This window comes from Phascolarctos cinereus, unplaced genomic scaffold (assembly GCF_003287225.1).
Source record: "Phascolarctos cinereus isolate Bilbo 61053 unplaced genomic scaffold, phaCin_HiC Scaffold_1;HRSCAF=81, whole genome shotgun sequence".
In the NCBI taxonomy this organism is placed as follows: Eukaryota; Metazoa; Chordata; class Mammalia; order Diprotodontia; family Phascolarctidae; genus Phascolarctos; species Phascolarctos cinereus.
The window spans coordinates 151834024-151850225 of NW_027555514.1; the positions used below are offsets into that span (position 1 = coordinate 151834024).

General features: G+C 34.6%; 1 protein-coding gene across 4 annotated transcripts in view; it reads right to left on the reverse strand.

The window, feature by feature from the left end:
• Positions 1-2057: 2057 nt before the first annotated feature.
• Positions 2058-16202, reverse strand: part of CACNA2D1 (calcium voltage-gated channel auxiliary subunit alpha2delta 1) — a 665577-nt gene continuing 651432 nt past the window's right edge. For all 4 annotated transcript variants that reach the window (XM_020984466.2, XM_020984468.2, XM_020984467.2 and 1 more), the window contains 2 exons: positions 14912-14994; positions 2058-6431 (listed from right to left, as the gene is read on the reverse strand). In XM_020984466.2, coding sequence (XP_020840125.1) covers positions 6315-6431; positions 14912-14994 — 200 coding nt within the window. In that variant the 3' untranslated portion in view covers positions 2058-6314. The remainder of the gene's footprint in view (positions 6432-14911; positions 14995-16202) is intronic.

Consider the following 16202-nt stretch of genomic DNA (forward strand, 5'->3'; position numbering starts at 1 on the left):
TGAAATAATAGTGGAAATGGAAAAGACATGATGGTTATGGGAGGTATTTTAAGTGGCATCTGATACATATAAGGCAGGAGAAAACATGACTCAAATTCTGAACTTGTATGACTAGGAGAAAGTAGATAACTAACATACATAGGAAATTCAGTTTTAAGGAAAAGCTAGGGGAGGGCTGGCACAAGATAGAGCCAAATCAGTTTTAAACATATTAAATCTGAGGTACCAGCAAAAAGTTGGTAATACAGCCAGTAAGCAGTTGGAAATACAGTACTGGGGCTCTAGAAAGGGGTTAAGGGTAGATGCCATTTCTGGGTCTTTTTACTAGAGGTACTAGTTGAAACCCTGATGGAGAAAATGCAGGAAGACAGGCCTAGCCCAGAATGATGAATGCCAGTATTCATCATCAATATTCATCAGGTGAGAGGAAGAAAATAAACAAGGAACCAGTGAATGGAAGTGGAAGCAATTGAAGAGTAGGCAACACAGGCTGTTATAAGTGACATGGAATCATGGGAGAAGCTTCAAAGAGGAGTTAATCAGTAGCATAAAACCACGGAGAAATAAAAGTTTAAGGGCAATTTTGAAGAGAGAAAGACAGAGAGAGTGAGAGACAGAGACACACACAGACAGACATTAAATTTGGCTAGTAGGTGATACTGGTGATACTATAGTGAATTTGTAACTGTGATGGGAAGGAGATGGACTCACTGGGTGAGTGGGTGGTGGGAGGGGTAGTGCTTGTGAGGCATTCTGCCCACTTTTTGTTGTGAGAGGAAGGAGATGGAATGGATACTATCTAGCTTGGGGTACAGGAAGTAGCATGATCAAAGAAAGGTATTTTTTTTTAAATGGATACACTGAAACTCGAGAATGTTTGCAAATTGTGGAAGAAGGCTGTAGAGAGTAAGAGTCAGAAATATTTAAGTGGGAAGGGGTAATTGTTGAAGCAAGAAGTTCCCCGCTTCCAAAAAAATGAATGGGGTTGGGACCAAAACAATGACAGAAGATACTGAAAAGATTAGAAAGGAATCCCTTAAAGTCAGAGAAGAATGCAGAATAGGGAGTCTGTGTTTGCCCTAGACTTATTTCAGTTTTGACTTAGGAAATTTATTAAAATCCCTTGGTCAGAAATTATGTGCCAGGTTTCTAAGTCATGTTCAACAACTTCTTGACTGCCTACTATGAAAATAATAATAATGGTGATGATGATAATGGTTATGCTGATGATGAACCTTTTAATTGCCCTTTAAGAATGATGTTTATGTTTATGTGTAGGGCACTAATGCTGTTACTTGGGAATCCCCCTGAAGCAAGAGAGAAGAAAGCTTAGATTACCTGAATCGGAAGTGTCAAACTCAGTGATATTCTAGAGGACAATGCAAGGACAGGTGTAAACTGTTATTCTAGGAAGAAGACATACATACAAACATCTGGAAAAAAAATGAAATAGAACTGGGGGAGGAGAGTGTTACAGAGGAATTTTGTTGAGGTGTACACTTCCGAACCTGCAAAATTTTACTTAAAACTCTAAAATTAGTTACAGTTCATAATTTTTTTGAGGTCCACAAAACACTGGCGCATGATTTCTGCCTTTTTCTTTTTCGTAACACAGCTCAGTGTGTTAATAAGTAAATTTGGAGCTACCATATACACATATGAGGAATAGGAGTAAAACAAGTAGAGATTTCCCCAGCATATATGTACACGTGTATGTGCTAAAGGGTGTATGTATGTGTGCATTTCGTTGCTGAGTTGTTTTCCATCATGTCTGACTTTTCATGACCACATTTGGAGTTTTCTTGTCAAAGATACTGTATGCACATAGGTGTATGTATGTATGCATGTGTGTGTATAATATACGCTTCTATAAATACATTTATGTGACTATATATGTGTGTGTATGTCTGTGCATATAGATATGTCTGTATATATCCGTATGTATTATGTACTTTTGTAGTATGGTACTCTCTTTCAGTGGTCCAATACTCTCCAGATGAGAGCCCCATCTCCCCCCAACAAATCATGTACATGATTAATGAATTCATGCTGTATAGTGGTTTCAAATGATAAATTTTTATTCTGAATATACTGTTTTTTGCACAAGATTTAACACAACATTTTCTAGGATTATAAACTTTTCATAACAGTATTATACAAATTTTTACAAAATTTTTTTTTCAGGCTTGTCAAGTTCCACAAAAGTGTCGAGAGAACACAATAAAAGGGAGAAAAGGCCTGTTGCCCAGCAAGAGCAAGCCCGCGCCTTTTTTTTTAAACGGATGCACACTGAGCATTTCTATAAAAACATCCCCCAAAGCATGATCCAGACATTCCATAGAACACAACAGAGAAGACAGATTAGTCAGGTCACATTGTAAGTTCAGTTGGCATCTAAACAAGACAGTATATTCCTTAAGCCTCAGTGAAATTTGTTTGAGATGACTATTTGAACAAGAAACAATGCAAATCTAAGTCCTTGTTGAGAGTAAGTTAATGCTGTTGGAACTCTGGATTTGACTTTCAGACATTTTTGTCTTTGTTTACAGTAGTGTACACTGACTATTAACAATACTAACATTCTAATATTGGGGTAAAAATAAAGCTTGGCCTTTATTTCGGCATTGACTAGAATATGGAGGTGGGAGCAAACTTGGGGTGCTAGTCCTTCTAGTATACTTTTTAAAAGCATCACAGACATTCTCTAGTGGCCCACTATGTCAGTTCTCTATAATTCTAGCAAGTTGAACTTCTTAACTCACAGGACCAATGGGTAAAAATTTAATATTAAGACAAAAGTTAAGCTTTGGTGTAAGGGGACAAAAGTTTGAATGTTATTTATAACGTACTGAAAGCATCAAACAGCAAGTAACACTTGGGTTGCAAAGGTCACTTAAAAGGGATACTGCCTATTTGAATCCAGTAAGGCCAGTTTAGAGTTAATAAAAGGAATATTATAGGAAAACTTACAAATGGCAGCAACACTGTGGTGTTTTTTTTTTCTCCAAGTTAAGCAATAAAGCCTCAAGCATTAGAAACATGAAAAAGGTCATACTAAAATCTCATAAGTCCAGGACCTAAAAATCTCTTCAGTCAAACTTGCTGACTACGTCATGTTAAAAACCTGTTACAAATATGGACCACGATTGGTGTTTTGGCAGTAATGCTGGTTGTTCAAATGAAGAAACTAGAAAGGAGCCATTAATGTTAAATCCTTTACTGATTACTTACCACCAATGCAAGGAATTGTTTTAATTTGGGTTTAGTGAAGAATCTACAGGATGTTGCATGACTAACGTGTAAATCAAATATATTCAAAGCTTTTCTTCATCTCTTGGTGTTTTTTAAATACTTTGGAAACAAATATTGATAGTATATATCTATTAAATCATTGCCAACAGTCAAAACTCACAGGAAAATATCAACTTCACACATTGTAATTTGAAGGAATGGGGTTTTTTTCCCCCTTAGAAAAGTATGCTAGGAGATTTAAAACTAACAGCAGTCACAAGGACTTTTTTCAGTCAGAGGAACTTTGCTTATGAAATTTATCACCATGCATGTGGTTTACAGATTATATACTTTTTTCCTAACAGAAATGAGCTGTTCATGCACTAAAACGTTTTTATGCCAATAGAAATGGAATAGGATACCAAGTTTAGTTGTAATTAGTTCAATAAGAATGAATCGCATGAAAAAGATTCCATTACTCACTGAAAATGGTATTTTAAAATGTTTTTCAAGAGAGTATTCTATGTTGGAAGTAATTACATAATTTAAATATTTATTATTTAAATATATCATCTAGGGGAGTCCTTGATATAATTTCCCAACATTGAAACTTGCCACTGACTTGACAAAGTTTAGCAAAGATTCAATAACTTAAATAGTTTAAGCATGTTGGTTTAGCATTTTGATTTTGACATTCTCCAAACAAGAAAATAAAATAGCAAAACAAATTACTTTTACCTGAGGGTTTTAGAGTCAATCATAAAGTATATTTAAAACATTTGAATAATCAACTCTACCTAGAATATAACATTCCAAATACTTTTCACTTTGGTGGGACTTCCTTTTTTTTGTGGTGGTGGTGAGGGTGTGTGTGTGTGTGTGTGTGTGTGTGTGTGTGTGTGTGTGTGTGTGTGTGTGTGTGTGTGTTTAATCAGCATTGCTGTCATTAAGGTCGAAAGGTAAAACTTTATGGTTACACTCAGGTATAAATGGGCCCACCACTATTAAAATGATTAATTAGAAGTATAAATTAATTTCAATTGCGACAACCAAAGCTGGAAATTTTCCCTTTTTTTTCAAAAATAAATAAATAATAAATAAATAAATAAATAAGGGAAGAGACACAATTGGAACCAAGGGTATATAGGAGAGCCAGAAATGGTATTGGATGCAACAAAAAAAAAAAAAGGAAAGAAAAAACCCCACTTTTAAGCCATGCCATGGGGTTTGTTTTGCTTTTTGATATGTGATATGATAGTCAAACATGCTGGACAACTTCAGTAAAATTTTGAGATTGTAAAAAAAACCCAACACAACATTGTACAGAAATGCTTTTCTAATATATATATATAAACATATATGTATATGTATACACACATACAGATATTTTGCATGGTATTTTTTTTTGCTTTTATGTACTAATGCATTTTATATAATAAACATTTGCAGGTTGTAGCTTTTAGCTAAATTATAGATCACCAGAGTTGTACATTTGATTTCTCTCTCACAATACTGTTTAGTTTTGAAAACCAGAAACAAGCACACTGTTCTATCTCTATACTATACTATAGTGCAATATCATGATTTCCTGCACCAATTGGTTTCACCAATGAAACTGTATAAAAAAAGCAGTCTTTATTATTCACAATCAAGTATTAATGTGCATACATACAGATTCAAGATTTCCTGTTCAGATTACTGTAATATCTCATTGAACTGGGTGGAAATTTTGTTCAGTTGACCTGGCCATTTTTAATGAAAAACAGCAAGAGAACTTTTTAAAACTTGCAGGTGCTAACATTTAATTGAACAGAGAGGAAACCTGGCATGAATCTTCATTTAGAACATATATGTGCTCTTTAAAAATAAATGTCAAATCTGATTTATATACTTAAAATATCTGTACACAGGTTTTCAGGCAAAAAGCAATAGTCTGTATAAAATTCCATTTCTCCATATTCCTCACTGCAGTCCAGTCTTTCAACATTTTCCTTTCACAGTATATTCAGATATCTTTATCTAACCAGATCATGTAAAATTATTTAAGTGTATTGTAACTGCAAATTTCAATTTCTCTTAACAATAATACCACTCAGTTACCTTAAAAATAGACTACACTCTACAACTGTAGAAAAGAAACAAATCAACAACAAAAAAATTGCAGCAGCATCATGCAAAATACCCTTGGTAGCCAAAGTTCAATGATCACAAAAAAGATTTTTCCTTTCCCATCCCACCCACCACCCCTACCACCTCTTAGAGGACTTTGAAAGATTTGGCTAGCATTTCACAACTGTACTGTGAACAGAGGGAACATTAATTTGAACTGTTCTTTTTAAAGGGATGATAATTATCAAGAAGATATGTTAGATGGCTAAAACAGGTAACCCTCAAGCACCTTTATTTTAGTAATTTGATTGTTGTTATACTTAAACCAACAGTTTAAAACCTACTAACTCCCCCCTCCCCCCAACTTAGCTGGTCACCCATTTTTTAAATATATTTTTGGCAGAATAAGCCAATCTTCATAAGGCATTTCATTCATGGTGAACTTTTGACAAAGACTAGCCAATATTAATATTTACATCATTTGGCCATTTAGAATTCATCTCTGATTTTGTTTTTAACGCAACTGATATTCAAACTTTAATAGTCAAATATCAAAGCAAAATAAAAGTGATTCCTGGAAATCTTGATAAAATAAAAGGGAGCAAAATGAGTCGACATTCAGGTCAAAATATAGAGAACTGATGTGATCAAGAAGCCATTTTAAAGGAGGAGCCCTTTTACATGAAGTCATCAATGATCCAACAGCAACAAAATATCAGATTCTTCAGTAAAGTACACATAGGATTTTGCTTTGACAGCACAGATGATGCAGCATTCACACAAGTTCAAGGGTCTGACACTCCAACATGCAGCCACTGTGGGTGCCTAATGAGTCTTTCACATAGAGTTTTACCATGTTGTTTTGAGAACAGCTGATTTTCTGCTGTCTGAATAAATGACCCTTTTGTAATTAAACAGGGCTCATGTTTTGGCAGGGTCTTGAGATCAGTTATGCAGATTTTGGTTTCATAAGGTCATAACTGGCAGTATCTACTGCCAGATAACAGCCAAAGCAGTGCAAACTGGATTCCTATCATAGACCACAATGATGGGTTCAATCCAGAAACCCCACCGCAATCTGAATAATCTTCCTATTGGGGGGAAAGAAAAAGACAAATTAATTTCCTTTAAAATAATTATCGAGACAGTCTTAATAGTATGCTAATTCTTACCCACATCTTGAAACACCTTAAAGAATTGCTTTATATGTAATTGAGATTAATTACATTCCTTGAGCATTATTAAATTATGACATCATTTTACAAAGTTATAGTGACTCTCACCCTTTGCCCCCAAATTGTCAGTTGATGATTGTGATAACTAAGTAAAAATAATTATGACTTTAGCATTGGTTGTCCTGTTGAGTTAAATTTTAGTGGAGGGTGCTTGAATTCATGTTAACAGGAGAAAAAGTAGAGAAAGCATTACTGTCAACATGGTAGTACTTTATAAGCATCAGCTAGTAGTCAGAATAGGAAGAGTAGGAGAAAGAATAGGAAAGGCAGTGATCTCAGGATCAGGAATAACACAGCAAACTTGTACAGAAATACGCAAACAATAGCAAAGAAATCCCTCAAGTAGTGCTCCAGTACAAAATATTTGAACCTGATGTGTTTTAAAAAAAAACAAACTATCAACTGTGATTTGCAAATTTTTGAAAATGGTCAAAGAAATGATTCCTTTCAAAACTGTGTGTCCAATCTAATTACCAAGATGAATGTTCCACACATGAATGCCCCATACAGAGGATTCCTTTCATTAAAAATAATCATAGAATTTCATAGACAAATAAAACATGAAAGTGAAAGAACCTGACTCATGAATCCTCAGAGAAAAATCTCATAGTATATAGAATCTAACACTTCTGCTACCGGTGAACATTTGCTTTCTGACTATCTTGAAAGCTAGTAATCTTCATCCTGCCACAGCTAAAAGCAAATTAAATTTGTGGTCTGAGGTCTATATTTCAACATCTTAAGTTGTTCTAGATTATTTCCATGTTCCCTTAAAGCTGCAGAACCTCACAAATGACCAAATATATCCTCTAAGGTATTAAATCCTGTCTAGCCTTTCCCTATATTTCCCCCCTACATTGGACTCCTCTTTATAAATACATATTATTCAAACTGTTATATTTTCCAACACTCAATGGTTAGTTTACTGCATAATTTTAGGTTTGAGATACTGAAAAGAATTTCTTAGTTTTCAGAATCAAAACTTTAACTCAGAAACCTACCTGGAGTCCTGACCCATGTAGAAAATATAAGTTATCCACAATATACTACTTTACCATAGTCTACCTAATAACATGTCAGTGAAATAATTCTTAATGTTTTAAGGTGATACCTTTTTAAGAGGCTTCAGAATTTCTCATTTGTTTTTCCCACAAATTGCTTCAAATATGAGACCACTTGGAATCTCAGGTCCCAAGTTTTTGGTTTGACTATCAGAAAAATGACAAATACCCTGATATGTCATTGGCCTAGTATGCTGTTATGTTAGGTAGATTGTAGAGTGGAAAAAAATCAACTCTCAGACCAGGGTTACCATGTTAGATTCTACTGAATGAGTTATTAGCTTACAAATGTTGACTAATAATACCAGAAAAATGTCTGGAAAGCACTTTGAAATTCACAACATAGCTTACATTATTATTACTATTCTTGCATAGATGCCCTACTCCTTTTCTCACCATCACCATGTAGAGGTGACTCAGTGTTTTCAATCAAGTGTTTTCAGAAATAATTTTCCCATAATTTAGTGTGATTACTCAATGATGTGGCTATGCTTGGTTAAGCAGAAAAGTCTTTGATTATGGCCTTAATGTCACATTGTCCCTATATGTTAAATGGCTTAGCTGTGCATGGATATAATCAACACTAGAAGTTTAGTCAATACGTGATGAATACTGTGGTCAAGATGACCTATTCAACTGATGTGCTATATTTTATACAAGAATTTACATTTGTATGATGAAAAATCTGCATGTTAATATTCTTGCATTTTTGTCTTGAAGAGGGATTCTTTTTTCATACTATGCCATACTTTCTTTACGCTGTATGTTGTGCATAAATATGATGAGGCCGCATGGTGACATGGAAAACATATGCTATTTTGAGTCAAGATGACCTGGGTTCAAATGCTAGCTTTTTCACTAGATACTTCTAGTTATTTTAACCTCTCTAGGCCCCAGTTTCCCCATCCACAAAATGGGAAGGTTGGACTAAATGAGATCTAAATTGTCTTCTAGCCCTAAATCTGGGATAGTCTGAACTCTTACTGTTTTGGTTTGGGAGTCCATATTTTAGTTAAGTCCCCCTGTAAGGTTCTGTGACTTATATGTTGATTCATACCAAGACATCTGTCTACTGAGTTTCCTGGAGGTATTTTCCTGTGCGTCGTGCACATTATGACAACATGTACTGAGATAGGCAATTATTACCTGACATGTACTGTTTTAGTGGGAGGAGTGAGCAAAACACATTAAATCATAGATGTGTAGACCTGGAAAGGGCCCTTAGAGGTTATAAAGTCTGTCATTAAGTCTCACCCATGCAGAACACTTATGCCTTCACCAGGCAGATCTCTCTCATTTGACAAGATGACTAAGGCAGGAAATACCATAACCTTTGTGTTAACTGACTTCATTGCATCAGTCTAAAATTTTAAAAGCAAGTGCCCCCCAAACCACCTCTCTTTCTATTTATCTAGCCAATAATAGGGGAAAAATAATTTTATTAGTCCTTCCTCTCTGGGGAGAAGAACAAGACTTCTGGAATTTCCTCTGAACTTGTCTCTGAAGATTCTACATGTCAGTCTTTATTATAAAGCACACCTCGGTACTCTTGCCTCCATGTCCCAAAAGAAAAACATGTAGTTCATAGTTGTATCTATATATTTTTTCCAAAGGTTTGTTTTATGACCTCATTTATATAGATGGCTAAATCCTTCTTTTCTTGGCCTCAGCTAAAAAAAGGATCATTGGATTTCCCCAAGGATTATTCAAAGGGTCATTCTGAGAATAAATTGCATTTTCTCTTCAATGTTACATCTTCTTGATATGATTTAAATATAGTTTGAAAAGTAGGTAGGTAATGTATTTGAATTATCCCAGGCAGTTTCAGAATTATTTCCTATGTAAAACTCTCTAGGTAAGGAAACATAAGGCCTTTTCCAATAATCCTTTCCAATGTTAATCATCTTTTCCAAATGATGCACCCCTTTTGACCTTATCTTGGTATATGGTGTGAGATAAATCATCTTTTCAAGAATCAATGGAGAGAGTTCTCTTCCAAAGCACGCTCAAGTCATGAAGTTGCATATGTGACACCTTTTTTCAAATAATTTATTTTTAAAGTTTCTCCTTCGTTTGTCCAACCGACTTGTTTGTTCTACTTGAAAATACTTTGTTTTCAGAGGTAATTTTCCCATAATTTAATGTGATTACTCAGTGATGTGGCTAGGCTGTTATTTCCAATTCTCTAAAGCTGTAGCTGATAGCTAACTATATTCACTTCTTCAGTCTAAATGTATTGAGGAACTTTATATAACATAGTTTTTTGCTTTGCTCTGTTTATCTAATCTGCTTTATAAATAATCATTTATTTTCATCTTTTTTCTTTCTCCTTATTTCGATTTGGTCAAAAGATCTTGGCATATAAGCCTAATTGAAGAACAATGATTAGTGAAAGTTATAATCCTGTGATTGTGCAAGTGTTCAGTAGTGGGTACAGAGCTATCATCAGTCAGGTGGACCTGGGTTCAAATCTTGCCTTTGACACATGATAGCTGTGTGACTTTTAGAAAGTCACATAACTTATCAGTGCCTGAGGCTCCAAGACTATAAAATTCCAGAGCAGGTGGTGCTTGGTATGAGTAGAGGAAGTTTCATCATCAAGAATTCATTATACCAAGGAAATTTTAGGTCCAAAATATGGCATGTGAGTATGTAGTTTTATAGATATACTCCATAGTCTGTTAACTTTGTAAGGATGTTAAGTGACCTGTCTCCAGTAAGGATTATACCTCTAACTTCTGAAAGAGCCTAGGATGAGAACTCTGTACTGTTAGAGAGAATTTTTCTGGGCAATCCATGATGGGCAGTTAATTTTTCCTTATATCCATTCATATACCGAGATCTTACCTATTTCATCTTTGACTGTTTTCAGTTAGCATAGCTGTCTACCATCTTTATACTAATCAAACTGGTTCAAGGACCATTATGTTAACTTTCCTCTTAGCCTTCTGATATTTTCCTTTGTTCTCATCTCATAAGCTATCTAATCCTTTAAATGTATGCATATGACCTGGACAATATTTTTTTTTATATGTAGGAATGTCATGTAGGCAAAGTACAAAATTTTGATACTTTAAATGTGCCAATTTTTTCCTATGTTACCATCTTCTCTAGGGCTTAGCAATCTGAACAGTCTCTTTCACGTACCATCTGCAGAGGTGGTTTCATAAATATGAGGATGATGGCCTAGGCTATTTGTTGTCATTTTGAGTAGAAAGTAGTGTCTCTATCAATAAAGGAACTTTATAATGTCTCTATGACTAAGAAAAAAGTGACGATCAACTCAGATTTTAAAATAAGTACTTCTAACCATCTGATGTTGTTTGGATCCCAACATATTTTTTTTTTCCTCTTTCACTATTGCTTTCACTATTTCCGCTTTCACTATGTCTAACTAGTGGGGCTTTTAAAGACAACACTTATGAGGAAACTTTTGTGATCACTTTAGCAAGAAGTAAATTAGCAGTAAACCTGTAAGTCATATCGAGAAAGATTCCAGTATTATGGCAGAAACTAATTATATGAACAAAGGTAAAAAGATTAAGCTTATTGAAATGTTGATTATGCATCTTCTAATCATAAATACCAACTTCATTATTGTCCCATAGATCACTTGTTTCTCAGATTTTTTACCTCTTTAAGATAAGGGATATTAATGTGGCAGTGATGAAATAAGGCTTTGCAAAGAAGTAGTTTGTATATGGCATATTTAAAATTATCTGTGAAATTATATAACTAATCATAGCAACAAAATTCTTTCGTACAAAATGTTTAGAGTTCCCAGAGAAAAAGAACTCAACTTATCCTTCATTTCATCTTGCATTAAGGAAAGCTAGGTCTATTGCACTGCTTAGTGTTTAATAGTAAAACTTTATTTCATTAATACAAACATTTTCTGTTTATGTTTTGAATAGTCTTTTCCCTTTCACCCCACCCTCTAATCCCCATTCCACTTCTTTCTGATGAGATCACTGTTTTCATGTTAATGGTCATATCTCCATCTAGTGGTTTACCAAAATGAAATACCAAACAAACAGTTTTCATAAGCAGCAATGGAAAAATAGTACAGCAATATTGTTCCAGGAACAACAACAAAAATGATAGTCTAACTCGGTCAAGGGTCATAATTTTGGACACAAGTAATTTGGCAAACCAGTAAACAGTGCTAAACACACAAGGAGGCCCTTAAAACATCTAAAATTGGTAGGCCTGGTAGTGATGTACTCTGTGTTTTATGAACTAGAGGCATATAAAGAAGGCTTCAGTTTATATGTTAGGTAATAATTATGGTTGTTGGGGAAACATGAACTTTAAGAAGTTGAGGTATCTCTACAACAACTTTTCATCATGAATACTATTTTGTTAAGAAAAATATGAAGAGCTGGATAAGCAACATACCTACAGCTAGAAAGATGTGAACTTTTTTTTTTTTAGTTAGGCAGTAGGGTTAAGTGACTTGCCTAGGGTCACACAGCTAGTAAGTGTTATGTGTCTGAGGCTGGATTTGAACTCAGGTCCCCCTGAATCCAGGGCCGGTGCTCTATCCACTGCGCCACCTAGCTGCCTAAAGATGTGAACTTTTGCTTAGGCCATTATTAGCATATTCTCTAGAAAACTCGTGGTAAAAATTCATTATCCAATAGTGTTTTTTCCATGTTAATAGAAATGGAAGGATTACAGAGTTTATTCCTCAGATGATTATCTAGTCTTCTAGATAATATCTGATCAAGATAATATTTTTGTATGGAAAGTTCATGGATACCAACCCCAAGCATTATGAAAAAGATCGTTTTCTTCAACTGCATAAATAGAACGCCAATTATTTTCCCCCCAGGAGCATTCATGGTTGAAACTAAGTTGTTTTCAAAACAGTAATTGTACTGATATTTTAAAAAGCCTCCTTTCAGACTGTGAATTGAGGGATAGAAAGTATTTGCTAAAGTCTTAAGCCAAAAACAACAACAGTAACAAAATTAGAGAAAGTAACTGACCATCCACACCACATGAAAACTTGCAGTGAAATGAAGATAGGAGCTGACATCGTGGTAGTGGCATGACTCCTTGTACACATAAGTGGATCCTATTAATGACAGGCAAAGTAGCAAGTGCAGAAAAAGGAAAGAAAACACAGGAAAAAAAAGACATACAAGATGAAATTCCATGCAACTTGCTAGCAGTTAGCAGAGTGAGCATCCATGGAGAGCAAATTCACAGTGACTGCTGCAAATAAACTAAATTAAAATATTTAACTATTAAAGAAATGCACCATTGAAACATATAGGTAGTGAGCAAGAGTTGTATTTTCATACACAACCCTAAACGTAATTGTTAGAAATGTATTTCTGGAAATCTTCGTCTCAGCCAAATGTTTCTCATTTTTATGATTAAATTACGGAATTTCATAGGGTTAGAATTTTTCCCCCATTTGTTTTCTTAACAGTGTTTTCTTATACACTGAGGTGCATTTTAGTGATGTTCTAAAATGTAATTTAATCCGAGGCCTTATCCAGATGGAAGCAGATGCCTACTGAACTGATGAGTAAAGCCTCCTTAATGAGTGGCATCCCTAAGCCAGCATTCAGCATGCTTTGGAAAGTAATTATGTATAGGTTTTTTAAAAACTCCTAGTAGTGAAGTGAAATATGAGGTTTAGAAGTTCTAGTGGTATCACTGTGAGAATGTGGCCCAACTTATTCAGTCGTGCCTCCTTCTAATTATCAAACAAGAATTACAGTATCTTCAATAGGAATATTTGGGATTCCCTGGATAAATCGTATGTAGAAATGATGTAAACTAGAGGCAAAGGCTATGATTCCTAGTACAGGACTTGAAACTTGTAAGACCTGGATTCTTTTACTGCCATTGATGCTTCCTTACAGTACAACCTTGGGCAATTCACTTAAACTCCCTCAGCTTCAGTTTCCTCATCTGTAAAATGGGAATAATAATACATTGAATACCTTTATAGGATTGTCGCGAGGCTCAAAAGAGAGATAGAAGCTTTAAAAATAGCTTAATAGAGACAATAAGGTGAAAACAAAATAAATGACATGTGCTCCTAAGAAAAGGTAATCATACACCTTTTATTGGATGTATTGTTTGTGACCAGGATTCACTTGATTATGTTTTCAGTTTAGTGTCAAATGTTCATTTTAGTAGGAAACTACCATTAGATTAGATAAAGCCAGTGACAGCAAATTTGAAAGAAAGGTAATAGAAATGTTAAAAAAAAATTGACTGGGTTTCTATTTTTCAAAACAAAAAAACCCCTAAATTTTCTTGAAACAAAACAAAACAGGAAAATAAGGGAATCCAGTATTGTGGGGCAGGGGATTTGGTTTTGTACCTCTGAATCTATTTTGCCAGTGCAGGCCAGGAAATCACCTTTAACTATTTATAGTCCTAAACAGCTGCTTGGGATAAGTGGAAGATTAAAGGTTGTTAATTGCCCATATTTGTATACTAGTATGTGTTAAAGGCAGAATTTAAACATAGTCCTTACTGAATTCAAGACCAGGCCTACATTTTTCAAATTGCAGTGAACTTAACATAAACACATGATTTGAGATAATTTTTACAAAGCAAGGGATTTTTCAATTGTGGCCATTACTGGTTAGCAGTATTTAACTATCAGTAAAATCAAGGACAACTATTCTCCTGTAGCTCATCTGCCCTTTTTTCACAGAATGTAAGAGATATTAAAAGATAACAGTTACAACCCCCCCAAAAAAAAACCCCCAAGAAAACCAAAAAACTAAACAATATTTAGATTCAGGGTAATATAAAAAAATCTATACTTGATAAAAATATTAATAAGTTAAACTTAATAAAAGTTATTTAAAAACATATTGAAATAAGACAGAAGAGAAAAATAAAATCATTTTTATATTTTCAGTCATCAAAAATATGATAGTTCATGATAGAAAATGACATTTTCTATGAGCCATTCGTTAAGTAGAAAAACAAGTTTCTATCATCATCCATCAGATTTATAACCTGGATTCATCAGTACCAAATTAGTAGGATTTGTATATGAAAGTACAATTTTTATAGAAAAAGCAGATAAAAGAAGCAAGTGTTATTTTTTTGTTAACTGTGGAGCACATTGAAATGAAAAGTCAACATTCTCACCAAGTACAGCATGTTCAGTGAGAAAAATTATAGTTAAGACAGTTCAGCTAAAATAAGGATTACAATTTGAAACATCACATTTATTCTTGGTATTTACTGATCATTGTCTTGTAATATGTTAGTAGTTTTTAAGCTTAAGCTTACCATTTTATTGTCATCGAAGCATACATCAGGTCCTTTTCTGTATCTGGGTTGCTTAACCATATCACAAGGATCTGGCCCATCGGCTAAAAAAAATCTTGTTAAGGAAAATGAAAGTATCTTTTTCAAAGAAATAGAAACGTAGTTGATCAGAAACATTATAAATGTATTTTTTAAAGAAAAAGATAACCAAGGAACTGTGATAGTGAGTACAGATGCTGGAGATCAATCAGTCCCTCCATCAACCATTTATTAAGCATTTATGATTTCCAGTGCACTGTGTGCTGGCAACTGGGATTTCAGAGCTCAAACCTAACTAGTCGCTGTGTTCAAGTAGGTTACATACTGTCAGAGGCAACAATGTGTACCATATAATGCAAATTATATACAAAATAAATGTACAAAATAGTTGGAGGAGAGGGAAAACACTGGACATAGGAAAGATCAGGAAAAGCCTTATGTGGGGCCTGGACTTAGAAGGAAAGTTGGGTATTTTAAGAGGTAAAGGTGAAGAGAGGAGTATGCTGCAGGCTGTGAAAAGGTATGGAGAGGAAATAGGGGATATTGTATGTCAGGAACATTAAGTAAGTAGGTTTCTCTAGATCGTAGTGTCTGAGAAGAGGTATAAATCTGGAAATGTAGGTCCTGGAAAGAAAGTGTTAGGTGAAAGCTAATGGTTTTAGTCATAATTGAGTTGCCCAATCCCAGTTTTACCTGGTTCATCTTCTATCTGCTATGAAATACAGTGATATGTGGTTTAGGCCTGTCTTTGCTTGTTGTGTTTCCAGAGAGCTTGATACTATAGTGAAGGCCCGTAGAGTAGCACTTATCTATGCATCATGTATATTTCAAAATGTGTATTTGTTTTTTTTATAATTTTCTTTTTTATTGTGAATTAATACCACCCTTCACCTCCTACCACCATGCACACTCAATAGATTAGGATTTTGCTATTATTAAGAAACTATGGAAATGGTATTTGGGGGTGGGTAGGTATGTTATCTGTGGGAAGAAATTCAATGAAAAACCCATTCAGATGGCTAACCTTGTTCTCATAATGTTCCAATCACAATTCAATCTCCTAACTTTGTACTCCCCCCTCCTAATGTCATGTTCCCCCCTCAATTTGCCTTTCAACTCTGTACCCACTCCTTTCGCTCTTTGTCCTCTTGATTTTCTTGCAAGACTGTATAAATAGTTCAACCCTGCTCAGCTTAATTGTAAACTATGGCTGACACCTGCTTTCATTCTCCCCTTGTGGCCAGAAGTAATAATAAAATGGTCTTACCTAAAT